This window comes from Myotis myotis, unplaced genomic scaffold, assembly GCF_014108235.1.
Source record: "Myotis myotis isolate mMyoMyo1 unplaced genomic scaffold, mMyoMyo1.p scaffold_m19_p_11, whole genome shotgun sequence".
Taxonomy (NCBI): Eukaryota; Metazoa; Chordata; class Mammalia; order Chiroptera; family Vespertilionidae; genus Myotis; species Myotis myotis.
In genome coordinates this window covers 51,560,087-51,570,113 of record NW_023416315.1, presented here as the reverse complement: position 1 = coordinate 51,570,113, position 10,027 = coordinate 51,560,087, and the positions used below count along the sequence as shown (strand labels likewise).

Genomic DNA, 10,027 nt, shown 5'->3' with positions numbered 1-10,027 from the left:
AGAGAGTAGGGGAGGAAAGACTGAAGCTAAGGCTACATACAGCTGGATAGACAGGTATATAATGATGAGGGATAAGAAACCATTTCTGCAAGTGAGGAAAGATCTGTGTATCTTTTGAGGTCCTGGACATTCTGAGAAACTCTAGTACTGAGAAACTAAAGAAGGATTATCTAACTTCTCTCCCAGACTCTAATGCTGTCGTGAATGTTGACTTTTTCCATAGAAAAACAAATTAGCTCAACAAGGAAAGATCATGAGTGAAAAGGGTGATAGGGTGATTAGTCACGTGAGTCTGCATGGCAGCTCTCCCACTCCCTTGATCTGTACATAAAGAGTGTGCTGGGCACCTGAACCCTACTTCTCTGGGGCATCAGATTCTGTCTCTTCCAGCATGTACTCTCTTCAGCTCCTGCTCAGGGCCAGCCATGCTGCCCTGCTCCTGGTTCTCTGTCTGCAGCTGGGGATCAACAAAGCTCAGGAAGACACGTAAGCCAAGCCTTTCTCCTTCTTACAAAAATATCTTTTGAGGGGAGGGCTTTTTTCTTATCCTAGAAATCCACATATCCCTTCCTGAAAACTTTTTCAACTTTCAAGAGATCTAATCCTGGGAGCTCTTATGAACTCATAGCAATCCCACTTCTCTCTTCTTAGGAACTCCATCAATTCCCCTTACATTTCCCCTGGGTGCTTCTAAGTTGCCCATGGAAATAAGGCTCCCAGTGCACATGTAGGCTGTAATTAACAATCATTCTTTCTCCAAGGTTCTGGCCTACATGTTGTCCATAATCTATACCAGTGATGGCGAACCTATGACACACATGTCAGAGGTGACACACAAACTCATTTTTTGGTTGATTTTTTCTTTATTAAATGGCATTTAAATATATAAAATAAATATCAAAAATATAAGTCTTTGTTTTACTATGGTTGCAAATATCAAAAAATTTCTATATGTGACATGGCACCAGAGTTAAGTTAGGGTGTTTCAAAATGCTGACACACCGAGCTCAAAAGGTTTGCCATCACTGGTCTATACCTTAATTAGATTTCTGCTCAGTGAACTTCACCTTGTCACACCTTGCCTCCTAGAGGAGAGGGTTTAGCAGGACTGTGAGTTCCAACAATAGCTTTGGGCACCTTTGGCAGAAGCCACTGAATGATCAGAAGCCCTGGACACTGATCCTTGGCCCCACAGTCCAAGGTTGAGCTTGCCCAGCACTTTGGACATTCTTCCTATGCTGAAGCCTGAAGACAAATGTGAGGACCACTTGCCCATGACTCCCCACTCCACCCCCTGTCTCCCACTGGGACCTGGGAGCATGGGTTCAGAAGTCAACTCATTAAGGGCACATGTTTGAAGGAAACAGGAAAATTGGGGCACACAAAATGAAGTAAGAAATGGGACAATTTGGAGGGAGAAGCGTGGATGTGCATCAGATCTAGGGATTTTTACCTACAGGAAAAGGGTTTGGGATGTAGAGTTTCTGGATTATGATTCTGGTTGCACCCTCTGTGGAAGGACCAGATGCTTCCCTGGAGAAACCTGTCAGGGTTTTGACAAGCTGATGTAACGGAGGTGGGTGGGTATCTAAGAAACCCTGAGTGGGGACGGGTTCAGATACAGAATGTCACTCCACTTAGCCCTGAGGGGCAGCAAGTTGTTGATAAGCTGTGCTACTTAGGGTGACCAACCATCCAAGTTTGCCCATGAATATCTTGGTTTTAGCACTTAAATCCCCTCCCAGCAAACCCCTCGCTGTCAGGCAAACTGGGGTGATTAGTCTCTCTAGCTGTGCTGGTCATCCTGTCAAATACAGTTACAAATGGGAGGAATTCTGAAGAAACTGAAGGATGCGTGCCCCTTCCCTGTGTACTGAGTGCTAGAGCAGCTGGCACAAGAATTGGAATCTCTCTGGAATCTGATGCTTTCCCCTAGGAAAATGGGGCTGGGAAGTACTAGAGGCCAAGAAACTGAATTCCCTCCTGTCTCACCCAACACTGAAGGAGCTTTGGCAGGAGTTTCTGGGAAAGAGAAAGTAACTGTGCTGCTCCTGAACCCCCTCCTCACTGACTGAAGGGAAACAGTTGACTATTCTCTTTGTCTCCATGTCCTCTTCCCCCAGCAGATTGTGGTGTGCGGCCTGAATGTAAAGTGGAAGCTGTAGTTTCCCATATGGCATTGTGTCCAAACCCCCTACAGAACTAAGTACTAAGTACAAATCCTAGACCCCACCAAGAACCAAAGAAGAAGGATCTTCAAGAAAGGTCTCACTTCCAGTGCACTGAAGTGTTTATGATTCATTAATATGAAATTTAACACTAATTTTATTATGATATGAGCCCTCCCTGTCAGTGGACAATCAGCAGAACCTATAGAGTTTTATTAGGAAATGACATGTGATACTGTACTTTCATTGGTTTTTTGTTTGTGTGTGTGTGTGTTTTTTGTCAGTGGAAGAGAAGTAGATACTCAGTTTTAAATAAAGTGTCCAAGTTGCTTTATTAAGCAAAACTAAATCAGTACAAATAGCCAAACTAACCAAAAAAAATCAAAACTTCCCAGGGAATTCTGATCTCAGCAGTTGACCATCTCCTTCTCCTCGAACCTTCCCTGGTCCCTTGACCCTGCTCATTGTTCCCCCTCTCTTATGGATTGATCTCTGCTCTCTAACTGCTTTTGTCTTCCCAAAACCAGTCGACAGTTGATCACAATGGACTTTCAACTGCCCCGAACAACAAAGGCAAATGAAGAAGTCACTGCAACGCTTAGAGTTGCAACAGAATTGAGAGAATGTATGGTGGTAAGTAGAAGCCCTGGGGTGGGAGTAAAGTGAACAAAATCCAACTTCTTAATTAAGTAAAATGCATTGGATAACATAGGAAAACTACCAGATTAAAGGGCAGTGATAAAATTATTAAAAATAAATGTGTGATACAGTAATACATGTTTCTTTATCTATACATTAGCTGCAAAGGCGATACATTCACAACAGAATAGTTAAATTTTAGTTTATAAAGATTATCTATGTGATGGTTGTGGTTGCTTAGCCTGATTAAGTATCTTCAACTGTGCAATGGTCTTTGACAACAAATCACACATATCCAAAGGGTCCTTATTTTTTGTTTGAATTATGCAAGTATTGAAAGTTCTGAATCATGAAGATATATTGTTGTAAATGTAATAAAAAGATAAACAAGGCAAGGCTAGCCTTCTTTAAAGAAACACCAGGATCTCTGAAGTATTTTTAAGAAAAATTGCAATGGTGAGAACACTTGAACTCACTATTTGGGGCTGATGGGCTATTTGGTGCAGAGTTGCCAGTTACCTGGGCAGGTATCAGGAGACAGGCAACCAGCCCCAGCCATGACCACGCAGCCTGGTGATAACCTCTGCCCCTGTGTTCAGGGTAGCCATGAGGGCAGACACTCTTTTGAGATATATAAATCTCTAATGTAGCGTGAACAAATCTGTTTCTCCTTGTGATAAAAATCACTCGCTTCTAATGCCACTGTGGATAGTTGGTGGCATTCACAGCAGAAGGAATGCTCAATGTTGATGGGAACTTAGGAAAATAAACATATAATTTATTTTCACAAACTCACTGAATTCTATTCACTTCACAGACTCCTTGGGTCTATGGTCCCCAGGATTAAACCCCTGTGCTGACCATGGACTAGAACATTAACCTGACTCTGCTGAAACACATATGCAGCACTTTGGGATCTTAAGCTGTACAGCGAGCATGTCAAACTCAAAGGCTAACACAGACAAAATAAATGAGGCATGCAGCCCATGGGCCATGAGTTTGACATGCTTGCTGTACAGCATGCTCAAGTTAGAAAAGACAAAAGAAAGTTTACCTTCAAGCTTAAGTACCTTAAGTCATCCAAGGGATTCTCTACTTACTAAAGATCCCGGAGTTTGAGAGGAGCACAGCTGGGACTTGGTCACAGTTCTGGCAATAAGGCCTGGTTTTGGCTTTCACATCCCAGCAGTCAGGCTTGCACCCACAGGCCAATTCCTGGAGCCCTGGCTATGAACCAAGCCTGACCCCCACTCCCCCAGATGAACTGCTGCCCGGATGAGTTCTCCTGACTCTGTGGTTCACTCACCTCCACCCTCCGAACCATACACCCACATGCTAATGCAGAAATAGGAGGACATGAGGACAGAAAATCTTCTAACCTTGACTTCAGCTCCTGAAATTATTCTACAAAAATGGACTCCCTCCATGCCTCTCCCCACCTCCACCACTGCTCTTTGCCCACTAAGGACATCCTCCTCCTCTCCCTTGACCCTCACTTGTCTTTCTCTCCCTTTCCTACTTCCCATACTAACACTGGGTCATCTCTCTCCAACTCCTTCTTCACAGATTAAAACTTATCTGCTAAGCAGCTCTCCAGTTGATGGACCCTTTAACTACAAATACACTGCCTGTTTGTGTGAGGAATTTCCAAGAACCTTCTTCTGGGACTTTCAGGTCAACAGTAAGTAGAGGAGTCATCCAAGGGAAGAACTACCCACCAGGGAGGGGAAACCATAGAGAAACATGGTTACAGATCTGGCACAGAGCCCAGGGCAGAAGGATGGGGGGGAGGAGGGGGAGAAGGAGAAAGACAAGCAGAGTAAATGGAGACCATGCCCAAGTTCAAAAGGTGAGGGGTTGTGTGAGAAAAGCTAATAAGGGAGATTCATTTGTAAATGATTTGAGGAAGCTGAGTCCCAGTTAGGGAGGTGTCTGATACTGGTAGAAAAGGTAGGACCCTGGGGATGAGTGTTAAGCTATGATCTTTGTCCCTGTCCCTTTCAGGTACTGTAAGAATTGGAGCAGTGGTTGACATCATTCGTGAATTTAATATCTGCCCTAACGATATGGCAGTGATACCCATCAAAGCAAACCGTTTTAGTGTCTTGAGAATGCTACCTGTGGCCTGATCTTACTGGAAGCCTTGTCTCACTGCCTCCTACCACACCCCAAGGTAGTTTCCTCTAAGGAACTTGGTTGGGTGTGTGTTGTGATCTGTAAAATAAACTTCTCACTGGCTTCTCGGTGTTCTGTTGTGTCTTCCTGCCCAAACCTCTCCCAGAGGAGCTTCAGAGTACCCAGAATTTCTAGAACTTCTTTCCTTCAACGAGCCTTTGCTGAGGTGATCTTATGGACTCTTACTGCCCATGAAGAGGGAGAGAAGGCAGATGGAGAAGAGTGGGGCCATTCTCAGAGTGGGAAAGTGTGATCCTAAAACTCATAGTAAGTGAGGGGCAGAAACTGGACCAGCGTCCAAGCTTCCCTACTCCTTCACCTTCTATGTCCTGTTGTCCATCTAGGAGCCCCTTCAGATCATAGGAGACGGGAGTCAGCTGTATACTAGTATAGTAGTCAGTGACAGGGTCTGTATTCAATTCTATTTTGTTGCTACTTTTCAACTGGTGAAAAATGATGAACTAAGTGCTGCTCAGGGAGATTGGGCAGCACAGGATGCACAGTAAGCTAAAGAGCAGAGGGGGCCCTGTGGAGCCCCACCAAAGAGGGCCAGACAGTGCTTCCTGAGAGGAAATATGAGCCAGGGTCATGGGCATAACGTGAGCAGAGGGCTTTCTGGCAAATAGAATAGTAGGCACCAAAACCCCAAAGCATGTTCAAGGCAGGTAAGCTCTTTGATATTGGGCAGAATTAAGAGCAAACCAGGTGGCCCAGAGAAGAGGCTGACAAGGGGACAGCACACAATCAGTTTGTAAGGCAAGAAGGTGGGGCATATCCTCTAGACCGCTGATCTTAAATGGGAATCAGATCCAGAGCAGGAAAACAGTCATTGAGAGAGTTCACTTGATATGTTAAATAGAATAGTAACATTGATTGTATGCCTAACATGTGACAAAAATACACTGATATTCTTGTTATATGCTTTATTATGTGCCCCATTAAAAACAACCATATACTAGTATATATACACATTGGAATATTATTTAGACATGAGAGAGAAGGAAATCCTTCCATTTGTAACATGAGTGAAACTTGAGGGTGTTTTGCTAAGTGAACTAAGACAGAGAAAGGCAAATACTGGAGGATATCAATTATAAATTAAATCTACAAAAGCTGAACACTTATAAATAGAGTAGAGTCATTACTGAGCTGGGTTGCAGGGGAACTGGGGAAATGTTGATCAGAGGGTATAAACTTCCAGTTATTAGATGCACAGGTTCTAGGGATCTAATGTACAGCATGGTGACTACAGTTAACAATACTGTATTGTATACTTCAAAGTTGCTAAGAGAATAAATCTTAAATGTTCTCACCACAAAAAGCAAATGGTAATTATGTGAAGTGATGAAGGTGTTAGCTAACCCTTTGATGATAAGCCTTTGGAACATATAAGTGTATCAAATCAACACATAATACACCTTAACCTTACAAAATGTTTTATGTCAATTATATCACAACTAGAGGCCCAGTGCATGAAATTTGTGCACTGGGGGAGGGGATATTCCTCATCCCAGCCTGCACCCTCTCCAACGTGGGACCCCTCGGGGAACATCCCTCTCACAATCCAGGACTGCTTGCTCCCAACTGCTCGCCTGACTGCCTGCCTGATTGCCCCTAACTGCTTCTGCCTGCCAGCCTGATCACTCCCTAACCACTCCCCTGCCAGCCTGAATGACACCTAACTGCTCCCCTGCCAGCCTGATCACCCCCAGCTGCCCTCCCCTGCCAGCCCAGTCACACCCAACTGCCCTCCCCTGCCAACCTGGTCACCCCTAACTACCCTCTCCTGCTGGCCTGGTCACCCCTAACTGTCCTCCCCTGCAGGCCTGGTCGCCCTTAACTGCCCTTCCCTGCAGGCCTGGTCGCCCCTAACTGCCCTTCCCTGCAGGCCTGGTCACCCCTAACTGCCCTCCCCTGCTGGTCTGGTCATTCCTAACTGCCATCCCCTGCTGGCCTGATCAGCCACAACTGCCCTCCCCTGCCAGGCATCTTGTGGCTGTGGGCACCGCCAACTTTGAGGGAGTAGAAGTCAGTTAGCATATTCTCTCCTTATTGGCTGTGGGCTCTGCCATCTTTGCGACTGTGTGAGGGTCAATTAGCATATTCCCTCTTTATTAGATAGGCTAAAGCTGGTGAAAGATTGATCAAAGAACATACTATATGCATAGCCAATGGACACAGAAAATAGGGCGGTGATGGCCAGAGTAAGGGGGGCAATGCTGATCTGAGGTGGGTAAAGGGGGAGAAATAAGGGACATCTGTAATAGTGTCAATAATGAATGAATGAATGAATAAATAAATAAATAAATAAATAAATACAATTATTAAAACCACAGGCATTGTGAGGGCATGAGTGGGGGGCATAGGGGGTAATGTGGGGATAAGGACACATATGTAATAACTTAATAAAGAAACTTTTAAAAACACATGCATTAAGTATGTATTCATTCAATAAAAATCTATCAAGTGCCTACTGGACCATTACCTGCTTTAGGTATTTGGTTTTACCAAAGGGAATCAGGAATTTTTCATTCTTATAAAGTTTATATTCTTCATGGGGGATAGACAATAAATGAGTAAATTCTATCTTTACTTTCTTTATGAGAAAAATGAGATGAGAGGAGATGAGTAATTTGTGCATAGCCAGAGAATGGCAGAGCTCAAGTTTGAACCACACAGGTAGCCTAACACATAGGAGGGCCCTTGTTCCTACACTACACACACTACACTACACACACACTGCACTACTACACACACTACACTATATACTACACTACATACACACTACACTACACAGACATTGCACTATACTACACCCTACACACACAATACACTACACACACACTGCACTACACACACTACATACTATTACATACACACTACACAGACGTTGCACTATACTACACAGTACACACACACTACACTACACACATACTGCACTACACACACACTACATACTATATGACATACACACTACACTACACAAACATTGCACTATACTACACAGTACACACACACTACACTACACATACTACACTACACATACACTACACTACACATATATGTACACACATATATCCCACACACTACACCACACTACACATAACATACACACACTACACATATTCCCTCCTTATTGGCTGTGGTCACACTGTACACACTGTACACACACTATACACTACACTACATACACACCAGACACTGGACTACACATAACACACACTATACTACACACCACACTACATACCTAATACACTACACAGACATTACATACATTACATACACATACACTACACTACATACATTACACACACTCTACTACACTATACACTACATAAACATACTCCCCTCCCACCCTCAAAATCTCCAACAAAAAGCATTTCAAAATTGCCAAATTTAGCTTGTGCACTAATTCTGAGCACACCATTTTCTCCTACCATTTGCTTTCCTCCAGTGCAGCTAGAATTCTTTTGTTGTTGTTAATCCTCACCCAAGGATTTTCTCATTGATTTTTAGAGAGAGTGGAAAGGAGGGGGAAAGACAGGGAGAAACATCAATCTGAGAGCGACACATCAATTGGTTGCCTCCCCCACATGTATCCCAAGCCTGTAACTGGTATGTGCCCTTGACAGGAATTGAAGCCGGGACCCTTCAGTTCATGGGCCGATGCTTTATCCACTGAGCAAAATCAGTTAGACTGAAGCTAGAATTTTTAATTGCTTATAGCACTGGCCAATAAAAATAGAAAAATATATTTTAAGTTACATGTGTGATATTGAATTTTCTGATAGCCACATTTTAAAAAGCTAAAAGAAACAGATGAAATTAATTTGCCAATATATTTTATTTAGTCTAATATACTGTAATGTCAAGATGTCCAATTTATTTCACTGGGCATAATACTCTCTTGATCCATCCATGTTGTTGCAATGGTAAGATTTCTTTGTATGGTGACGCATGATTAATAGCCTTATGATGGCGAATGCTTCATGAAGTAAATAAATTTTGAAACACTATGTTGTACATCTAAAACTAATATAATATTGTATGTCAACTATAATTTAAACACATAAATAAATACCAGAGGCCCGGTACATGAAATTCGTGCACAGGGGGAGAGGGAGTCCCTCAACTCAGCCTGCATTCTCTCACAATCCGGGATGCTGCATGCACCAGTGACCATACTTTCCATATAGGTGAAAGGCATCTTGCTGTTGTATGGGCAGCTACATTGTATTGCCCTGATTATAAAAAGGAGTACATAACATGATCCTTCTGAGGCAGTAGTACCATTTTCCCCATCTTATGGGTGGAAAACTGAAGCAGAGAGAAGTTAAGTAATTGCCTTTGCCACACAGTTATAAATGTCAGAATCAGGGCTGACCACAAAATATGCAAGCCAGAATCCATGCATGTCATTGCTGCATCATTCTGTTTTTCCAGTGGTAGCATAGCTTTGCAAGGTTTTAATTTTTAAATCTAAGAGACTGTTCCCAATATATAAGGTAGGGTCCCTAGTCCTGGCCAGTGATCAGGACCATCTGTGGGGCGACGGTGGGCGGGGCAATTAAGGGGCCCCCACTTGCACCTGCCTTGGTTGGCAGCCTGGTGCTGCCAGCTGGCCGGTCCCACCTCCGCCGCTGCCACCACTGGTCACCTCCCTCTTCAGGGCAACCTGTAGGTGAGGCAATCAGGGAGCCCCCACTGGCCGGCTCCACCCCCTGATCACCACCACTGATCATTTGCCCTCCGGTGGTCAGTGCATGTCACAGTGACTGGTTGTTCTGACAGTCGTTCCACTGTTCAGTTGATTTGCATATTAGGGTTTTATTATATAGGACTAGAGGCCTGGTGCACGAAAATTCATGCATGGGGGGGGGGCGGGGGCATCCCCTCAGGCCAGCCTGTGCCTACTCACAGACAAGGAGCCCTTGAGGGATGTTCGACTGATGATGCAGGGAGTGGGCCTAAGCCACAGTCTGGCCTCCCTCTGCAGGAGGCAACCGACAGCGGGGCAATTGGGGGATGGCGCCAGCCAGTGAGCA

At 44.1% G+C, this 10,027-nt stretch overlaps 1 protein-coding gene across 1 annotated transcript; it reads left to right on the top strand.

Annotated features, from left to right (window-relative positions):
- Positions 1-342: 342 nt before the first annotated feature.
- On the top strand, positions 343-5,046 carry LOC118665723 (prolactin induced protein). The gene is made up of 4 exons (XM_036327017.1): positions 343-486; positions 2,696-2,801; positions 4,374-4,488; positions 4,812-5,046. Exons 1-4 carry the CDS (start codon positions 392-394, stop codon positions 4,934-4,936), a joined length of 441 nt encoding a protein of 146 aa, XP_036182910.1. The 5' UTR covers positions 343-391; the 3' UTR covers positions 4,937-5,046.
- The last annotated feature ends 4,981 nt before the right edge of the window (positions 5,047-10,027 follow it).

Bases quoted from the DNA above. Each gene is read 5' to 3' on its own strand.
- LOC118665723 (XM_036327017.1), top strand. From the start codon at position 392: ATGTACTCTCTTCAGCTCCTGCTCAGGGCCAGCCATGCTGCCCTGCTC. The intron at 487-2,695 runs GTAAGCCAAGCC...TCCCAAAACCAG, and splicing joins AACAAAGCTCAGGAAGACAC to TCGACAGTTGATCACAATGG. The intron at 2,802-4,373 runs GTAAGTAGAAGC...CCTTCTTCACAG, and splicing joins AATTGAGAGAATGTATGGTG to ATTAAAACTTATCTGCTAAG.